The sequence below is a fragment of the Vombatus ursinus genome, unplaced genomic scaffold (genome assembly GCF_900497805.2).
Source record: "Vombatus ursinus unplaced genomic scaffold, bare-nosed wombat genome assembly UNPS02000582.1, whole genome shotgun sequence".
NCBI lineage: Eukaryota > Metazoa > Chordata > Mammalia > Diprotodontia > Vombatidae > Vombatus > Vombatus ursinus.
The window spans coordinates 10,162,678-10,184,482 of record NW_020940360.1 but is presented as its reverse complement, the minus strand read 5'-3'; the positions used below and the strand labels follow the sequence as shown (position 1 = coordinate 10,184,482).

The 21,805-nt window shown below is 38.3% G+C and overlaps 1 protein-coding gene across 1 annotated transcript; it reads left to right on the top strand.

Moving 5' to 3' along the window:
- Positions 1-2,042: 2,042 nt before the first annotated feature.
- GJB7 (gap junction protein beta 7) lies at positions 2,043-21,147 on the top strand. Its single transcript, XM_027854310.1, is given in 5 exon segments — positions 2,043-2,138; positions 12,552-12,626; positions 20,325-20,634; positions 20,637-20,822; positions 20,825-21,147. Coding segments are annotated over 3 exon segments (792 nt in total). The 5' UTR covers positions 2,043-2,138; positions 12,552-12,626; positions 20,325-20,351.
- Positions 21,148-21,805: the final 658 nt, after the last annotated feature.

The window sequence follows — 21,805 nt, the reverse complement described above, 5'->3', positions numbered from 1 at the left end:
TAAAGATGCATGTGTGTATGCTTATATATATATATTTTGCACACATAAGATATGTGTATCTATGTACATACCCAGATATATAAATACACACACACACATATATACACACATACATATACATCTATATCTATCTACCTATTTAATACATATATATATATATATATATATTTTTTTTTTCTGGTGAGGCAATTGGGGTTAAGTGACTTGCCCAGAGTCACACAGCTAGTGAGTGTTATGTGTCTGAGGTCAGATTTGAACTCAGGTCCTCCTGACTTCAGGGCTGGTGCTCTGTCCACTCTGCCACCTAGCTGCCCCTTATCTACCTATCTATATCCAGAAAAGGATAATCATAAGGCTTGGTAGAGTTCCTTTGGTGTCAGGGGCTAGGCTTATCAGTCATTCTAGTTGTTTCTGTTTAAATATTCCCTTTCCACTCACTGTGGGAAAAGTCCTCATCTGAACAGCCTATATTACTTGATTTTAAAATGGCTCCCTTGAACATGAAAATATGGCCATGTACTAATAACAGAATAAGTCAAAATAATCCCAGGCAAGTGAATCCAGGGTCTTTGAGTATCAGACTTGCCTAGCTGGATAGAATGTATTCATATAAGGTGATAATACCTTCCTTGGAAACAGCTAATGTGGAAAAAAGTGGGGATTTAGCTACAAGCTTAATATGAGGTAAGTGTGTGCTATGGCTACTAAAAAGAGGGATAAAATTTTAGTCCAAATTAGTAGTATAATATTTAGAGGAAGTACCCTGTAATAGCCAGACCATATCTGAAATTTTGAAGTTCTGGATATCATGTCATATTTTAAGAAAGATTGACCAAAGGGTGAGGGCTTTAAAAATTTGCTATCTTAAGGAATTAGAGATACTTAATCTGAAGAAAAGACAAATAAGGCTGTCCTTAAATATTTGAAAGGTTGCTATGAAAAAGGGAGGATGCTCTTTCCTGCTCCATAGAGCAAACTTAGGGCCAATATATGGTAGTCCAAAGGAAGAAGTTGGGTAGTGGCGATGGCAGGGGAGGCGTATAGTGCAGTAGAAAATATGTTGAACTTGGAGGCATTAGACCTAAGTTTGAATCTTAACTCTGCCACTTACTACTTGCATGACCTTGGGCAAGTTCCTTAACCTCTTTGAGTAGAGCTAGAATGATTTTTTCAACAATCAGATCTCTCAACAATGGAATGGACTGATTTTTGAGGTAATGAACATACCATGCTAATTTCTATCTTTCGAGATCCAATTCAGATCCTGTCTCTTATGCAAACTCTTTCTCAATCACCTGAGTTTGAAGTCATATTTCTCTTCTCTAAATTCCTATTACACTTATTACCATTCTGAACCATTCATTTGGTAATGAATCATGTTCTTTCTTGTGGTATCTCTTGCATTGAGCTGTCCTAATAGATAGAAACAATCTAAAATTAAAAATATACTTTTAAATTACAAACAAGAGATTTCATATTTGGTCCTAGAGGTTATAGGGAGTTTTTTGAATATGAAGTGACATGGTTAGACTAGTATTTTGAGATTACTTTGGCAGCTAGGTGGAGGATGGATTGGAGTGGGGAGAGACTTGAGGCAGGGAGATCATCCAGAAAGTTACGGCTATAATTCAGGTATGAGGTATTAAAAGCTTGCACCAGGATTGTGGTTGTGAGTGGAGAGAAGGGGGTGTATAAGAGAGATGTTGTAAAAGTAGAAATGGTAAGACTTACCAATAGACAGTCATGGGCAAATAAGTTTTCGATAATCTTAAAGGAGGTACAGCACTGTTCTAATTGCCTTAAGTGGTTGATCAAAACATAATTTTTTAAAAGAACATACATTCAATCAACTACATATGTATAGATAGCTTTAAGATATTGATTCCAACTTCATTTCCCCCTTAGCATGTATTACTCACATCAGAGACATAGGATTACTATAACTTAAATTATGAGCCAAAACAAATACTCAGGTTACACCTGTTTAGTTTATACTACCTTGGAAACCACTAGTATTAATTTCCCAGCTTTACAGCCACAACTCCCTTTCAAGGAAATGACATGACCTGCTCATGATTTTTTCATGGCCTGAGCTAATGCCTGGATCTTTCCTTAATCTCTACATCTGCACTGTGCAGGTAAGTCAAGCTTATTCCTGTTATGATAAGATGTATTTATTTTGTAGGGGAAAAGCCTGCATTTGTATTAAGTGGGGGAGGGCAACTACTTCAGGGAAATAGTCCCTCTGGAACTTTTGAGAGATTATAAACCTTGGCAAAATGAATGGACCTGCTATCCCTTGTCGTCCCTTCATCCTCAGTGTCTTTACTCAACAAGCTACCCTGGAGTAAGACCATCCTTCAGACTATGTGGTTGACATGAGTATTTTTATATGATCCACCAGAATAGTGTTCTTATCTGACACCTAAGAGTATACATTCTTCTTATGTTGACTTCTTGCTAATGGTACTCTATAGGAAAATTTTGTTATTTTTCAGTGGCATTGTATTATAAAGACTGAAGACTGTCACAGTGCTTTTTCAAATAAGGGTTCATTAAAAAACATTTTGTATCTTCACAGGAAACCAGGTCTTTGTATGTTGGTAGGGGACAGAAGGTAACAATTCAATTAATTTTCTTACTATTCCCATCAGAGTGGGGGTCTGAGGGCTCTTCCACATCTAATTCTGTGATCCTATAATCCTAGGTTGAGTTATAATATTATAAATTAGGAAATTGAAGCAGAGGAAACTATGATGAGGAGAGATTAGGTGAATCATTCAAGATGTGAGACTGGAAAGCTGATCTCGAGAGATAAAAGGAAATCAGGTAGACAGCTTTAATAGTGCGAACAGAACACTTCCTGAGGTTGATGTGCCCCCTTATTCTCTCCCTCAAATCCCCAAAATTTCAAAAGGTGTCTCCTTGATTTTATTAATTACAATTTGCTAATAAACAAGCAGATCTTGAGGCCCCTGGATGTAAGGAGCTCTTTGTAATATATTTGCAAACCTTGGAGAGAGGAAATTAAGACGAACAGGAGCTATCTTCTTTGTACTTGAACTAGCTTGTTCTCCACCACCTTTTTGCACTAGTCCCATGCAAATCAAGAACCAGAAGAAGATTTAACCCTCAGCAAGTTGAGTGACAGATCTTCAATAGTCTCCTGAAACATGAAAGGGTTTTGTTGAACTAGACATTGTATGTAGATATAATATTTTGTTGGATTTTAGCTGTCTCCAATATCCCCTACTGAATTAACATGGCAAAGCCTTAGGATAGTTGTTGGAGCCTAGAGCTTTAGTAACCATTTTGAGACTTGTAGGTGGATCTTTTGGGGTTCCTTCAACAAGGAACCCTCTAATTTTGTAAGGGCTGCTTGGGTCACAACTATATCATTGCAAGTATCACCACCAGCCTTAGCATCTCAGGCAAAGCTTAGCTAGGAAACAGGAAATGCGTGGTTGCAGATGACCTTGGTTATTCTATTTTATGACTTTTGGATTTTTGTTTTATTATGACTTCTGAATATGTGTTATACAAAGAAGAGTTAGTTAAACCAGTGATTTATAAATTCATTAGGTTCTCTTCTCTTCTTTCTCTACCCCATTTCCATGATTGGGTTCACTATTCTGATTCAGAAATTATTATAGGAAAACATTCACATATACTCAGACTTAGACTTTGTATCATCACCTCAGCAAAATATCTAAAGTATGATAGCTGAGGTATATTCTAACTACTGAAAAGATAAATTTGACTAGCTGTGTGACCCTGGGCAAGTCACTTAACCCCAATTGCCTAAATAAATAAATAAAATAAAAAAGAAAAAAAAGAAAAAAAAGAAAAGATAAATTTGAAGAGATCCTAGCTCCCCAGAACTGCTTATTTTATGGTTAAGTGTGCCAGTCGGGCCGTGCGCTCTCCTTCTAACAGGAGCAGGCTGCCAGGGTCATACTCACCAGGCCTCAGAGCCCACCCAGATAAACACAGAGACAGCTGATCAGGAGGTGCAAGCACTCGAACTTTATTCAGAGGCCATCACAGCAAGGCCAAGCAGGAAAGCACGAGCAGGAGCAAGAGAGCGAGCTCCGATCCCTACTACCCCTTATATACCTTCCTAGCCCCTCCTCCTCAGCCCGCCTACTAGTAATTGGTTGTAGGATCAGATACCGGAAGGGGATGTCTGGGGTTAGCACTGCACCAAGGGAGAGGACGTGACAAAGGAAGCTAGGCCTAGATACCGGAAGGACACATCTGGGGTTAGCGCTGCACTTAGGGAGAGGACTAGACAAAGGGAGCTCGTTCTCTGCCATCCCACTCCCACGTGGCACAGCCCCCTGCCTCAGGAGCACATGCTCCAGCTACTTCCCCGTATCCTGTTCCTACCCCAGTTCACCACAACTCCACATGGCACAGCCCCCTGCCTTGGGAGCGTGAGCTCCGGTTACTTCCTAATATCTTGTCCCTGCCCCATCTTGCCACAACCCCCATGTGGCACATAGCCAACATCACACAATCCCTCACAGTTCAGATTTTGTTCTAAAATACACATGTTGAGACCTTTCAAAACAGAATTGACTTATGGCTGTTTTGTGTTGGTTTAAAAAAAAACCTTTTTGATAAACCTTTAGAAATGGGTTTCATTTGAAATATTTAGTTCATTTAATATTCATGCAATGTGCATTTATGTCTCCACAAAAAACAAAGCTGTTATTGTTTCTGTAAACACACAGGGAAGAGTGATTAACTAAATAGGAATGAAGGGGAGTTTCCTACCCACTAATATTACCATCTTCTCTGGCAGCAGAGATAGGGTTTTTCTCCAAGTATTTACTTGCCCTTTCTTATCAAGCACCCTTCCACCAACTGTTAGAGTCCAGCATCCCTAACTGTCTTGTATTTAACTGCATTGTATCTATTTGTATTATTCTCTTTATATTTATCTTGGCACTTAGTACATGCTTAATAAATGTTTGCTAATTGATTTAGTGATTAGTGCTAGTAATTGGGAGATTAAAAACCAAGAAAGTATTTCTCGAACACATCTTCATCTATTACTTACTCTATAATAAGAAAACTTCACAGATGACTCTGGAGAGACATAAGTGAAATAGAAAACACTATATTCCTTTTCTTGATGAACTTAATCTTCTTGTTGGTGGTGGGGGAAGATTACCTTTTATAAGTGTTTCAAGAACAGTATGAGGTAGTATCCTCTACCAAACTTTGATTCCAATACCTCATCACTGCATGGCCATGACCTGGTTATCGAAGGCAAGTCATCAAAGCATAACCTTTGGCATATCGTATCAAGCTGGAAAGGCTTTGAATATGGGTTTAGTAATGGACTGTATGTCTTTTGTCCAAGAACCAACCTAGCTAAATTCAGACAAGGTTATCAATCAGATTGGTTTCAGGATGGTGAATTAATTATTCATCCACAGGAACAGAGAGATAGGAGGTTGTTAGCTGTTATTGGAGCGAGTACCCATACTAACAAAATACAGATCCTTGAAAGTTTTCTTTTGTTTTGGAGACCAGGTTTCCCTCTCTTGGCCAGGGAAAGTGTAGCAGCTACTCATGGCCAGATCCCAATACTAGCTGGCACAGAAGCTTTAATCTGCTGTGTTTTTCTGACTGGGGTAGGTTTGCCCTGTGTTAGGTTGCCTGGTGGTTTTCTGCTCTGAGGGGCTCTCCATTTTAGTGCCCAGCTTAGTGTGGATAAATGTCTAGATTTAGCTTTACTGCAGCTCCGAACTCTTGTACTTAAGGGATTTACCAGCCTCAGCCTTTCAGCAGCAGTTACTATAGGTGTACCACTGTACCTGGCATATCCCTGAAGTGAAGTAGGTGCTAGTATGTAAGTACGAAACTGGGTGGTATAGGAGTACCTATCAAAGAAAGGTGAATGAGAGTCAGAGTGGTCAAGAAAGGTTTCATGGAGGATTTGGGACTTAAGATTGTCTTTGAAGAGTGGGAAGAATGTGAACAGATGGAAAAAGAGGGAGAAAGGATTCCAGGAATGAGTAACAGCACAAGGAAAAAACAACAAAACTTGGTGCAGTGTGTGTATGGCTAGGGGAGGTGTGAGAGAAGAATGATATGGTTAGGCGAGGGTGAAGGATTCAGGTTAGAGAGCAGTAACAATCAACTTGAATAGGTAAGGTTAGCAGATTACAGGGGATCTTGAATGTCAGGCATTATCTGACCAAGAGTGAGAAATCATTGAAAATTCCTGAGCAGGAAATGATATGATGAAAACAGTATCTGAGGAAGATAATCTGGCAGTGGTATGCAGGCTGAATTGGAATAGGGATATTGTGGAAACAAGAAGGCCAATCAAGGAAAAACTGTAGAGAACCAGAAAGGTGGTGGTGTGAGTCTAAACTAGAGAAATGGCCCTGGAACTGTAGGAGGGAAGAATCTAAGAAACACTTTGCAAAGGAGAAATGACAGAATTTTTCAAATGATGGAATACAGAGGACGAGAAGATGCAAAGGTAAGTGACAGGCTTTTTGAGTTGAAAAGTAGATGAATGGGAGACTGGGAGGTAGTCATTAAACAACAAGCATTTACTAAGTGTTACTACACACAATACACAAAACAAATACACAAAAGGGCAAAAAAAAACAAACGCAGTTCCTGCTCCTAAAGGAAGAAGCCAGCAACACCAAGAAATGGCAGCAGGGAGAGAGAGTGTTGCAGCATGGAGGACTGTTTGTGCAGAGGCATGGAGCCAGTTAGGCTCTACCGCACAGTGCGGGAAGGGAAGTAACATCTCACAAGGCTGGACAGGTAGGTGGAGGCCAGGCTGTAAAAGACTAGGAGTTTATATGGCATCCTAGATACAATAGAGAACCACTAGAGTTTATTGAGTATATATGTTGTCCTTATTTGTATTGTATCACTTTTTTAAAAATATTTATATCCCCAGGGGGGATATAAATGTGCACAGTGACTGGCACATAGTAAATGCTAATAAATGCTTTTTTCATTCCTTTGTTGATATTTTCCCTCACTGCCATCTCCACTTTTAGTGCCTGTCTTGAGGCCAAAGTTCCCCCTAATTTTCAGAAAATTTTGGATGAATGACCAGTAACTGACTCTGAAGACTGAACATATGAGAAATGGGTATAGTGTTGTAATGCTTCAGGATTTCAAGGGTCTGTGATCTCCTCTTGGTGGAGGTTCCATATCATAATTCCTCCAACTCTCAGCAAGCAGATGGCCTGCAAGAATTTCTGTGGCTGAAAAATTCATCATCATATGACTTGGTGCAGTTTAAAGCCAGAGGACATGGATTCAAATCCCTCTTCTACCACATACTTCCTGTGTGACTTTGGACAAGCCATTTAACCTCTCTAAGCCTCCATTTCTTCATCTATAAAATGAGGGAGAAGGATTTGATCAGTGGAATCTAAGGTCTCTTCTAGCTATAAATCTATGATTCTATTATTACAACATGATGATGAGCCCTTCCAAACTTGCAAAACACACAATCTGTCAAAAGATTCACATTCAAAGCCTTTACAGCCAGATATTATATTCCATTGGAATAGCCTTCCAGAACCCAGGGTCACCTCCAGGACATGACAAGGCTTCAGTGTAGGACTTTGGCAGAGTATTGTGAATATGAAATATAATAAATAATAAAAATAAATAAATATAATAAAATAATAAACAACCCTAAAAAGTTAATCTGACATATTTAAGGTTTTGCATAATCACTATTTTGTTATAGATCATTAGATATGAACAGTTCAGATAAGTGAATTTAATTTATATGTAGCCAGACCAATTATTTTTGAGGTCAGCTAGAGGCAGGAAATGGAATAATAGGGAAGAGCAAAAACCTTTTCTGTGGCACAGTAGATAGAACTCTGGGCCTGGACTCAGGAAGATCTGAGTTCAAATTTGCTCTCATACACTTACTAGCTGTGTGGCCTCAGGCACGTTATTAAGCCTCTGTCTGCTTCAGTTTCCCCACATGTAAAAGGGCGATAATAATAACACCTACATCCTAGGATTGTTGTGAGGATTAAATGAGATAATATTTGTAAAGCTCTTTGCAAACCTTAATGTGCTATTGAGATGATGGTTATTATTATTAATATTAGTAAATAAGCATTTATTAAGCACCTGCCAGGTACCATGCTAAGTTCTGGGGATACAAAAAGAAGCAAAAGACAGCCCCTGCCCTCAAGGAGAATACAATATATCGGGGGAAACAACATGCAAACAAATATACACAAAGAAAGCTATATACAGGATAAATAGGAAATAATTAGGCAAGGCACTGGAATTAAGAGGGCTTAGGAAAGGTGCAGCAAGGTGATACAGTGAATAGAGCACTGGTTCTGGAATCAGGAGGACGTGAGTTCAAATCTAGCCTCAGACACTTACTAGCCCTGTGACCCTGGGCAATCCCAATTGCCTCCAAAAAGCGGTGTGTGTGGTTGGGGGAAACCTTACTGTAGAAGGTGGAATTTTAGTTGAGTTTAAAGGTAGCCAGGGAGGTCAATAGTTAGAGTGGAGAAGGGAGAGTATTTTAGGCACAGAGGACAGCCAGAGAGAATATCCTGAGCTGAGAGATGGAGTATCTTGTATATGGAATAGCCAGGAAGCCACTGTCATTGGATTGATGAGTATATATATGGTGGGGAGTAAGGTGTATCTTATATGAGGATACATCTTATGAAGGGTTTTGAATGCCTAATAGAGCATTTTGTATTTGCTCCTGGAGACAATAGGAAGTCACTAGAGTTTATTGACTGGAGGGGTGAGAGTGACATGATTGGATTTGTGCTTTAGGAAAATCACTTTAGTGACTGAATGGACAATGGATTGGAGTGGGGAGAGACTTGAGGTAGGCCTACCCACTCACTGGCAGTCTATTGCAATAATCCAGGCATGAGACGATAACGGCAGGCCTTAGAGAGGTGAGAGTGTCAGAGAAGAGAAGGGGATGTATTCAAGAGGTGAAATCAACAGGCCTTGGCAACAGACTGGATATAGGGGTGAGAGATAGTGAGGAATATAGGGTGACTCCTAGGTTGTAAGCCTAATAGTGAAGGTAGGAGGTGGGATGGGTTTAGGGGGAAAGGTAACAAGTTCTGTTTTGGACATATTAAGTTTAAGATGTCTAATGAACATCCATTTCTAGTTGTCTCAAAGGTAGTTGAAGATGTAAGATTGGAGCAGGATAGATAGATTTGAGAATCATCAACAATAGATGGTATTTAATTCCATGGTGATGATGAGATCCGTAAGTGAAGTAGTAGAGAGGGAGAGGAGAAGAGAAGAGGGTATAAGGCAGAACCTGAGGGACCCCAATGATTAAAGAGTGTAATCTGGAAGAAGATCCAGCAAAGGAGACAGAGAAGGAGTAGTCATATAGGTAGGAGGTAAATCAGGAGAGAGTAGTGTCCAGAAAACCCAGCGAGAAGAGATTGTCAAGGAGAGAGTGATCAACAATGTCAAAGGCTGCAGAGAGCTCGAGGAGAATGAGGATTGAGAAAAGGCTGCTGGATTTAACAACTAAGAGACCATTAGCAACTTTAGAGAGAGTAGTTCCAATGAAGGTGGGAAGACAAATTGTTGAGAGGAGAGAGAACAGAAAGTGGAGACACCTATTGTAGATTGCCTTTTCAAGGAGTTTTGCTAAAAAGGGCAGACATGAGATATAGGCTGACAGTGAAGTGGAAGGACCAAGTAAGGATTATTTTTATAATTACATTAGAGTCCAAACCCTTCATTTTACAGATGAGTAAATGGAGGCCCAAAGACATGAATTGATTAGCTTAAGACTGAACAAGAAGTAAGTGGCAGAGTCAGGACTCAAATCCAGGTCCCCTGACTCCAAATCCAGTGTAAGTTCTCCTGTGGTTAGGGTAAGTCTGGCTCTGAGTATATCTGGCATTTTTAGTGCTCAGGGTGGATGGTGGTGGCCACAAATACACTTTTCCTTATTATAATACTTTATAAGGGTGTTGTTGAATGTTAATGTCATGGCGTGGATACTGGCCTCAGCAGGATGATTCAATTAGTCATTCAGTAATCATTTATTAAGTGCTTACTATATGCTAGAGGGTCAACTAGGTGGATAGAACTCTGGGCCTGGAGTCAGAAAGGCTCATCTTTAAATATATTCAAACCACATAACTAAATATAAATTTTGGTTTAATTTGGAGTACAGTAGGTAGATATCTCTGATAAGAAAATTTTTTCTTACTGTAGTGACATTTGCTTCATTTTTCTTCCAACCATTGGTCTGGAGCTATAAAGAATAAGTTTAATCCCTCTTTCACATGACAGCCCCTCAAACATTTGAGGATAACAATCATTTCCCCTCTAAGTCTTCCTTCAAAAGGGAACTCAGAGGAAACAAAATATGTATACATATTTTTAGTATCAGTACATATATGTACACATATATAATATACATACCCATACACACATATGTTCATACACACATATACACAAAAATCTAACAAATAAAAATGTAATAGGCATATGTATATACATATCTACATCTATTTTTCTTTACATTTGTTATTTTTTAAATTTATGTACTTCTAAGAAAAAGAGTTGCTAACTGCACTGAGGAAAGGAAGATGATCCATATATACTGGACAAATTTCCTAGAGATGGTAGGATTGGTGGTAATGGAATGTATTTCTAGAATTTGTATCTGACCAGACTGAAAGATCCAAGCTTTGCTCACTTTCCAAGATTGGATGATAAGTTTTACTTTCTGTGAAAAATAGCAGAACAAGTTGTAATTCTGTATCTATTTTACTACTTGACTCCAGGATGGACAGGTAACTGGGTCACTGATGTTTCATTAAATTTAAGGATTTTTTGCTGGATTTTCCAATGACTTAGAAAAATGTGATATGCCTTCCAAAATTATAAGTAGTAGTGGGGACCTTTGGGGTTGGGCTTCAAGAAATCATCTGATTAATTTCATCTTCTGTTTGTATTTCTCACTAAAGCTAAAATCTTGTTGAAGTTAACTGCTGCTTCTTCAAATGAAAGGAGAAATTTACTGGTAAAACTAGATCCTTAGACTTTATAAGTAGAACCTCTAAAAAATCCAAAGGAGTTTCCAGAAATTACAAGAAAAGCAAGAAAAATGAATAAAGAAAAAGTAGATCTCATCAAGAAAAATCAAAGAAGTTGGGATTCTTGTAGCCAAGGATAAGAAAAACAAGTGATAACTTTGTTATTATGAGGAGATATCCATCCTCACAGGAGGAAAAATGGTGAAAATGCACTAAAATTGAAACAAGAGGCTTAGCTTAGAAAAAAAGGAAGACAATTCAGGCAGGAAAAGTGATTTACTATTATAATAGCCTGTGGAATGAGGGAGGCCCTTAACAATCTGAAGAGCTTGAAAAGAGGGCAGACAACTATTAGTTTTTGATGGCTTGGGTGTAATTCTGACTCACAGGACTTCGTCAGTCCCTTCTATTCAAATCAAAGAACCATTTCTCAACTACTTACTATGGTATTAGTATTGTGATAGATACTAGACGAAAGATAACATTTAGCTAAGACATGGTTCTTGCCCTCATTGAATTCACAGTCTGTTAAGGGAAATGAACACGCTCTCATACTTTGATATGTCAATGAGTCTGTGATTTCACTCATCCAATGGTGCAAATTGTAGCCCATTTCTGGTGATCCTCCTATTGTTGATGAGGAGAGAACACCATAGAAAGTCTAACTGATTCCCTCTGTTTCAGGTCTATGTGCACTTCTTGGAAGACATACTGAAATTCAGGATAATTTAATTCCACAAACATTTATTAAAGGCTTTTTCTCAAGTAGTTTAAATTCTATTTGGGGGAACAACATATACACAGATGGAAAAAATAAACAATATGCTAAATGAATAGAAAATAATTTCAGGCTGAGGCAGAACTAGCACCTGGGTAGAATTAGCAAAGATCTCTTGTAGGAGGTAGCAGTTGAGGGGAGATTTGAAGGAAGATAGTAGTTCCAAGAGCTGGAGATGAGGAGCAGGAACATTTCAGGCATGGGGTGGGGGTAACCTGTGCAGAGGCAAGGGCATTGAAGATAAAATGCCAAATACAGGAAGCTGAAGGATTGGTTTAGACTATGAACACAGGTAAGGGAGCAGATGTGAGAGATGATGCAAAGGTAGAATCTATAAAACTTGGCAAGTGGGGCAGCTAAGTGGGGCAGTGGATAGAGTACTGGCCCTGGAGTCAGGAGGACCTGAGTTCAAATCTAACCTCAGACACTTGACACTTACTAGCTGTGTGACCTCGGGCAAGTCATTTAATTCCACTGCCTAAAAAAACAACACAAAAACAAAACACACACAAAAAAACTTGGCAAGTGTTTAGATATGGGGGTAATGAGTAAGAGTATAACCTGAGGATAACTTTGAGGTTGTGAACTTGGGTGATTTTCAGAATGGAGCCCTCTGACTCCATTCTGGTAAGATGGTTGAGTTTAGGGGGAAAGTAATAATGCTGAATAATAAATATATTAAGTGTTTTCCCAATATATCATACTAGGTCTGAGGAGGCCATTACCAACTGGAGTAATCAAGAATGGATTAATGGAAGCAATGTTTAGTTGTACATCAAAGGGTAAGTAGGAATTCAATAGAATTCAACAGGGAGAAGGACAAGGACAGTATGTACTCCAGGCATAGAGAACATTTTGAGCAAGAGTGCAGAAGAGAATAGTTGTAGAGCATGTTTGAGGGACAATAATTTGTGCAGGTTGGTTTGAATGGAGTACATGCAGGCAAAAACATACAGCTGGAAAATTAGTCATGAAACATTGTTCAGGGCCTTGAATGCCAGGCTAAGGTGATATAGTAAACAGAAAGCTGTTTGTGCACCAAGGAGACCTTCAAATTCTAGCCTTTACCAGCCATATGGTAATGGACACATCTTTTAACTTCTCTTAAGCCTCAGATTCTTCATCTGTAAAATGGGAAAAATTATACTTGCACGAACTACCTCAGAGGGTTGTTGGAAGGAATGTACTTCTAAACCTTAAAAGACCATTTATCTGTTAGTTGCAATTAAATTTTCCTTGGTAGGCAATAGGGATCCATTGAAGGATTTTGAGCAGAGGAGGGGTATAAGTAGATCAAGGCATAATCTGGTAGTGGAGGATAGGTTAGAGGAGGCAGAGTGGAAAAAGCCTGTTAGGCAGCTCTTTTGATAGTTTTCTGGTTCTATTCAACGCCATTCAATATATAGTGCTTCTTTATTATCTATTTTTCCTCAAGGGGGGAAAACAGTAGATAAAATTCCTCTTTTCTCTTCTCGAAAAGGCCTGATAAGGCTCTTTCTACTGTTTTGTAACATGACACAGATTTTCTCTTGTGAAACATGGACACACGTCAAATGCCATATGTCATGGGGAAACATAATACTTGCTTTTTTTAAAAATTAATTTGAATTATTTATACAGATATTAACCTTTCTGGCAGGCTTAAGAAGCCTTTTTATTTAATGCATTTTGTTTATGTGTTCTGATAACTAACAGCAATGAAGTGTTTACTCCTCTTTGAATGGAACATTTTATACACTTGTCTTCATTCTCTGTGAAAAGTATTCATTACTCTTTGTTTATCTGCCCTAAGCACTAGCGTCTCGGCTTATTACATTTTATCTCTCATAAAAGAAAACCAAAGTTATTGTGTATTATTTGTGAGACTTCATGATAGGTGCCTTCTTGATACATTAGCCCAATTTTCTTAACCCTATGTTGTCAGAACATCATTCCATCTTAGAACAAGATCCTGTATGTTCTTATTGGTTGAAAGGCTAAGGGAAAAATAAAATGTGGTCACAAATTACTCTACTCGTGTTGTGATAGCATGGTGAGATTGAGGGCCTTTGTCATGACTTCCCCTCTTCATTTCCCATCTTCTACATGCCTAAATTTCTCTATAGTCTAAATCATCCTCTTTTTTTGCTCCAGTTTCAGAAAAGAAGGTGGCTGACTTCTGCCTTTGACTCCATCCCCTCCAGGACTTTGCTCTGTGGATCATTCTCTCTCATCTGTAAACCTTTCCTCTCTAGTGGTTCTTTTGATAATGCCTACAATAATGCTCAGGTCTCCTCTTTACTGAAAAAAACTTTCCCTTGATTCTTTTCATCCTTTCAAACTATTGCATTTTTTTCTATTATTCATTGCTAAACTTATAAAAAGAGTAGTTTGTGCTTCATTTTCTGCCTCCTTCATACACTCTGAGTTCCACTCAAAATGGACTACCTGATGTCTCCTAAACTCAACATTCCATCTGCCTCAGCCTCTTACTATCTGGCTTTCAAGCTTAGCACTCTATTGAAACATCTCTCTCCAAGACCACCACTTTTCAAATCCCATTTTAAAGTTTTCTCTTATGAATTTAATAAACACTAATACATATCAACATTTCTATATACAAAGAACAGGAAAGACGCCTGTTTATGAAACTAAGACATTGTATCACTTTAAAAAATTACATTAAATTTAACACACAAGTGATGAAACTGCTTTGCTTGTGTCCTCTTCTGAACTTCCTTCTGGTCTTTCATGTATTTAAACTCTTTTTTTTTTAAAAATCCACCATTAAATTTCCCTACTTCTGTAGAGGGCACCATCATTCTTCTTGTTTCCAGGTTCAGGTTCATAATTTCAGCATTATGCTCAATTCTTCATCTACCAACTCCATGACTTTTCACAGGCTGTCCCACATACCTGGAATGTTTTTCCTTCTCACCTCCACCTTCTGGCTTCTCTCAAGATTCAATTCAAATCTCCTCTTCTGAAATAGATTTTTCCTACCCCCCCCCACAATTAGTTCCTTCTCTCTGAAATTTCCTCCCATTTATTATATATATATATGCATATATATATATATAAATATAGTGTACATAGTTGCTTGCATGTTTTCTCTCCCATTAAAATGTGAGCTCAAGGGTAGGGACTGCATTTTTGTCTTTCACTGTATCCCCCAGAGCTGAGCAGAAAGCATGGCACATAGTAGGTGCTTAATACATGTTTGTTGACTTTACGTTCTTGATATATATATGTTATATATACATGTATGTATGTATTTATGTCCAATCACATTTTTGGCATTTGTAACTCTATGGCAACTCTTAAATCTGACTACTTCTCTCTACTCACATGACCACCATCTTAGTTCAGACCTTCATCTCATCTTGTCTAGATTATTAGGAAGTTAGGTAGTGCAGTGGATAGAACACTGAGCCTAGAATCAGGAAGACCTGAGTTCAAATCTGGTTTCAAGACGCTAGCTGTGTGACCCTAGGCAAATCATTTAATCTTTGTCTCAGCTTCTGAAACTGTATTTAAAACGGGGATCATAATAGCACCTATCTCCTAGGGTTATTGTATCAAGTAAGATAATACTTGTAAAGCTAAATGCTAGGTACATAGTAGGCACTGAATAAATTCATTCTTCCTTCTTTCCTTCCCTTCCTTCCTTCCTTCCTTCCTTCCTTCCTTCCTTCCTTCCTTCCTTCCTTCCTTCCTTCCCTCTATGGCCTCCTAATTGATCTCCCTGACTTATCTCTTCCCACTCCAATTCATCCTTCATACAGCTTCTGAAGTGATATGACTTTGAAATCCTTAAGTGTAAATCTGACCATGTCACTTCCCTATTCAATAATCTCCAGTGGCTCCCAATTGTCTCTAGGAATAAACATAAACTCCTTTGTTTAGCTTTCAAAGTCCTTTACAGGTTGGTGTCTATCAATCTTTCTAGCCTTCTTTTACATTATTCTCCTCACTGCACTTTGTGTTTCGGTCAAATTGGTCTTCTTATTTGTCCCTCAATGTGATACTCTACCTTCCATCTCCATGACTTTACACTGATACTTTCCTATGCCCAGAATAAACTTCCTCCTCACTGTTGCCTCCTAGAATCCTTCACTTCTGTCAAGACATAACTCAAGCACCGCTACCTTTCCAATCTTCCCAATTGCTAGGGCCCATCTTCCCTAACTACCTTGTATTTAACTATCTATTCCCTACCTTGATGGAGATTCTTTACAGAGTTCTAGTTAAGAAAGGATTTTCTGTAGATGGTAAGGTCCTCTAGATACTTCTGTTTGGGGGTGACATTGTATTGATTCTATCAAGAGCTAAAATACCACGAGCCTCCCTGAAAGAGATCTGAAATCACTAAAAGTAGTATGGCCTGTTCATCAATGCAGGAAAGACCAAATGGATAAAATATGTCTACCATTCAGATTTCAAAATGCATCTGAGTGGACACCCTAGAGAACTTTTTTAGAAAGCTCTATATAGCATATATACTATATCTGGGACAGACAATACATATGGACAGTAGTGTCCAGTTGGGCAAGAATTGAAAAGGAAGAGAGCAGAGTTATATAACTTTCCAGAAGTTGTGAAACACTCTTACTGGCCCTGAGCTTCCTATAACCAGCAAACATCCATATTTTCAATAAATATATTTGACTGGTATTGATATGTGGCAATAAGACTTGGAATACCTCCAAAGAACTAAAGATGAACATCATACAGAGAGCAATGAAAAGGTGAGCAATGAATGGGAGCAGGTTGCAACATACAACTGAGGGACTCATTACACACACACACACACACACACACATACATACATATAAATGTATATGTATAGGCACACATGCTGTCTTACTCGTGTCATCTCCAGTACAATGTAAGCTCTTTGAGAGTAGAGATTACTCCTTTTTTTTTTTTGGTCTTTGTATCCCTAGCATCTATCACATTCCCTGGCATGTAATATTCACTTAATAAATGCTTGTTGATTGATAGAAGCCCTCCTTAATAATTAATAGGTATATTGAAACAAATCAATTCATTGGCTATGTCTGAAAATATATATTTCGTTCTTCATCTCTAATCTATCATCATTCACCCACATTCATTGCTGGTCATTACGCAGATCGGAGTTCTGAAGTCTTTCAAAGTTGTTCTACATTATTGTGGGCATTGTGTAAATTGTTCTACTCCAAATTCTATTAATTTTTCTCAGTCATCAGATCTTTGACCATTCTGCAGCACTGACACTATTGGCACTCTCTTCTAAGATAATGTATTGTCCTGATTCTAACTAAGTTTTCTTGTTATTTTTCACTGTCTCAACATCTTTCTCCTCTAAATGACATTTCTCAGTCTCCTTCACTGGATTATTTATATTCCTTTTGCCACCTAAGCATGAATATCCCCAAAGATCCCTCTATAACACTTTTCTTCTTGGTGATCTCACCAATTTTCATTGCTGCAACCATTATCTGCATGCCAATGATGACTGTCATATCTATTATTCAGCCTGAATTTTAACCTTGATCTATACTCCCACATTTCTATTGCCTTCTGGACATCTTTACTTGGATGTCCTTCCAGCACCTCATTAACATTTCTAAAATTCATTATCTTCTCTTTACCTAAGCCAATCCTGTTATGGTAACACTATCTTCCTTGGCATATGGGCTCAAAAACTTGGAGTCATATTTGATCATTCCCTTTCTAAATCAAATCAGTTATCAACCTTCAAAATCTTTCAAACATATCAATTCCCCACCCCCCAGTTTAGACCACCATCACCTCTCACCTGTATTTTTGAAATAACTTCTTAACTGTTCCTTCTGATTCTGGTATCTCCTATCCCCAATCTATCCTTCCCAGAGCTACTAATATAATGTTCCTGGTTCTGAAGTCTGACCATAGTACTTCCTATTCAAAATCTACATAGGTTGCCTATTGTATATAACATAAAATATATATGCCATGGTGAGGCATTAAAAAAAGGCTTCTACAATCTGTCTCCAACTAATGTTTCTAGCTTTATTTTACATTCCTCCTTCATACACTCTGTGTTCCACTCAAAATGGACTACTAGATGTTTCCTAAACTCAACATGCCATTTCTCATTTCCATGTATTCCCATAGACTATGACTCCATGAACTTCCTCCTCATTTATACCTGTTGAATCCTTTCCTTCCTTCAAATCCTTTTAAATCCTTTTTTTTTTCTTTATATACCTAAGAGGAGACTGGTAAAGTTCTTTTGAATCCATCTTGTATCTCCTAAATGAAGTATGAGATTCTCTTTGCGAGTTTTAGGCCTTCTTAACAAGTTAAGAGGGATAAGATCTTCATTCAGACATTGATGATCTCATTGATGTGATGTAGACCTGCTTTATTTTGGGTACTCTTTGGTCCATTGACATCATCTTAAAGATAATTAACACATGTCCAGTTCATACAACTGGGTTTATGAACTTGGATTTGTCCCTCAAAAAGGTTGTAGGGCAACAGACAGATGGAGTTAGAACCAAAAATAAAATGTAGCACAAAAAGATGGTTAAATAGAAATTATAGTTAACTGAAGGAAAATCTGCATAGCCATGTGGCCCCTTCTGGGAACCATATGCATTAGAGTACCATGTGGCCAGGGAGAGAAGAACACATGGTCTTAGAGGTGGCAGTGGTAGAATAGGCCAATTTAGTAGCTACAGGGATGTAAGCCAGCAGCAATGGAGTATCAGTGGAAGAATGATGGAGTTCTGGAGCAAATAGAAGCTGAAACCAAGAAACAGCAAGGCCTGATGTAGAAATCTGAACCTTACTTGTGACCAGTCACATAAGTAGTGTGGACTGAGCAGGTCCATGGGAAAGGGGTCAACTTTCTAGCAACTCTGGGTACTTTCTTTTTGATGAGGCCTCAAAAGTAGTACTAATTTGTGAGAACCATATAAAGTTCCTTGGAGAAGGTGACAATCAGAGGAAGACTTCTTGACTCTTTAGGAATCTTCAGTTCTTTCCCTTTATGGGCCAAGAGTCCCAGGAAAATGCTGAATGTAATAAAAGAGAAAAAGCGATTGTGTAAGAAGCCCCCTGTGGTGAATCTAGCACTTTGGTGCAGGGTCACAGGTTACATATCAAGGTAAAACCTACTCCTTAAATACTTCCTTGATAACCCCTAGCTTAAATTAGTCTTTCCCCTCTCAAATTCTTCTACAGCAGTTTGTCCTGGTTTCTACTTTGTTCCAATAACATTGCACCTTACATCATGCACATTTATGTTTATGTTTTATATCCATGTAAGATTATAAACTATTTGAAAGGTAAGGAATATGGTTTTTCCAACTCTGTATCCATAGTGCCTACCCTAGTACATTGCCCATAGTAGGTGCTTAATAAAAAATTGTTGAATTTATTATTAAGGTATGGAATTCAGTTGTTCCAAGTACTGTGTTAGAGAAGACAAAAGTGTGGCTTTAACGCCTATGGCTCTGTCACAGCCATAAACTGTACCCTTAGTTCTGGCTAGATATTTTGCAGATATACTATTGTTGATCATAGTTGTGGAATGGGGGGAATAATAGTGAGGTGGAAGTGGAATATCAGGCAAAAGTGTGAGAATGAATCTAGGTAATTCTATCAATACAAAGTAGAAAAAAACCCATTTAAAATATATGTGTATTAACCTTGTTATATCATAGTTTCCAGCTGCTAAAAAGTGTTCCCAACAAGTTTATGGTGCAAATTGTTACATTGATAAACATTAAAATTCATATAAATACATTTAAAAATGTAATATATTTGCCAATTTCCAAGTAATAACTAGTTTTAAATACTCAAAATGATTTAAAAAATAACTCTACATTTCTCAGTACTGCTGAATCTCTTTATGACTTCTGAGCAGACAGATTAGTATCTTAAAGGACATAGAAGTCTGAGGTTAAGAATCTGCAATTAGAAGGTAATTAGGATCACTAATGTCTATGTGCACAGCATTTCCTTCTTTAGAGGCAGTAATTAGAAAGGCTTTTTACTTATTGTTGAGGTAAGGGTAACATGCACTTTGGAATAAACCAACCAACCAACCAAATTCAAGCTGATGGGCCAGGTTACACATGGGCACTACCCATGTGCGTCAACCGCCATATTCTTTGATGCAAGACAGGACATCATCTATTACTTTAAAAAAGTTCTCTAAAAAATAATACTCTCGGGGCAGCTGGGTGGCCTAGTGGATAGAGCACTGGCCCTGAAGTCAGGAGGACCTGAGTTCAAATACAGACTCAGACCAAACACTTGACACTAGCTGTGTGACCCTGGGCAGGTCACTTAACACCCAATTGCCTAAAAAAAAAAAAAAATAATAATAATAATAATAATACTCTCTCCACATCCAAAGACGGATAATGGCAGAAGTTAGGATTTTCTTTCACAGCTTTTATTCAATAGTAGTGAATAGAAGGGAAGAAATAAATGTATCTTAATGAATTTGTTTTCTTTCACAGAAGTCTTGCCTTTCTTGACCAAAAGCCATGAGTTGGATGTTCCTCAGAGACCTCCTAAGTGGAGTAAATAAATATTCAACTGGAATTGGTCGAATCTGGCTGGCTGCTGTCTTTATATTCTGTTTGCTGGTCTACATGGTAGCTGCAGAACATGTTTGGAAAGATGAAAAGAAGGAGTTTCAATGCAACATTAGGCAGCCTGGTTGTGAAAATGTCTGTTTTGACTACTTTTTCCCCATCTCCCAGGTTAGGCTTTGAGCCTTGCAGCTGATCATGGTCTCCACCCCTTCTCTTCTGGTTGTTTTACATGTGGCTACTGTGAGGGCTGGGAAAAAAGGCACAGTAAGAAGTTTTACATTAGGCCAGGTAACATGGACGGGAGCCTGTGGTACACTTATGTCATCAGCCTTGTTTTCAAAACTGGATTTGAAATTGGCTTCCTGCTTTTGTTTTACAATTTGTATGACGGATTTAGAGCACCCTACCTTGTGAAATGTGATGCAATCCCTGCCCAAGCACTGTGGACTGCTTTATCTCCAAGCCCACTGAGAAGAAAATCTTCCTTTACTTCTTGCTAGTCACATCATGTCTGTGCATTGTGTTGAATATCACTGAGTTTGGCTATTTGGTTTTCAAAAGTTTTGTTGAGTGTTGTCTTCAACGATATGCTCAAAATTTTAGATCCTCAGCTTGTAAGCATCACAACCTTAACTATGTCACATGGAATGAGATTAATGCCCCCAACCTGCTCCAGAAGCACAATTCTGACTGTTTCAGAAGCATCTCTCAGAAACTTGAAGAAAGTGGTTTGCAAGACGAGTGAAAAAAAAAAAGAACTGTAGGATGTTCATAAGCAGGATTTAAATTGTGTTGCAACCCAGAGTATCTCAGATAAAGTTCTTTTATTTGGTGACATTAGAAAAAAAAGGATATGTAAAGTGTATCTTCAGTTGTGAATATAGTAATTATAGTGCTGCTCTTTTTGTTCATTCTTATTTAGCGATACATTAATACTTGCTTTTTACCAAGTAATCTGAAGAAATTGAAGGGAAATGTGCTATACCCTTACTCTCAAATTTTAGCATTTAAGTATAGTGATTCTTACAATGCCTTGCACATTAGTAGGTGACTAAAAATTGGTGAAGTAAATGATCAATGTAGCGTAGTAGGTAGGGAGGAGATAAGAAGAGGTATTCACTATAAGCTCTTATGGTCATAAATTAGAAGTTAGCAACTTTTTCAAAGTAGCTTGCCAGGTCTATATTTATTTATTCCTCTTACACAATGTTTGATGGAAGTTATGTCAAAGCCACCCACCGGCCCAACCAAACCATTTGGCAAAGATGAGTGGGGACACCCACAGTCTAGGCAATCATGGACCCAAGATAAGAACAGAATGGCTGGGAGGAATCACAACTCAAGTCCTTATCAGCAAATACAGTATTCCATTAGCAGGAACAGAACAAAGACATACTCGGGGA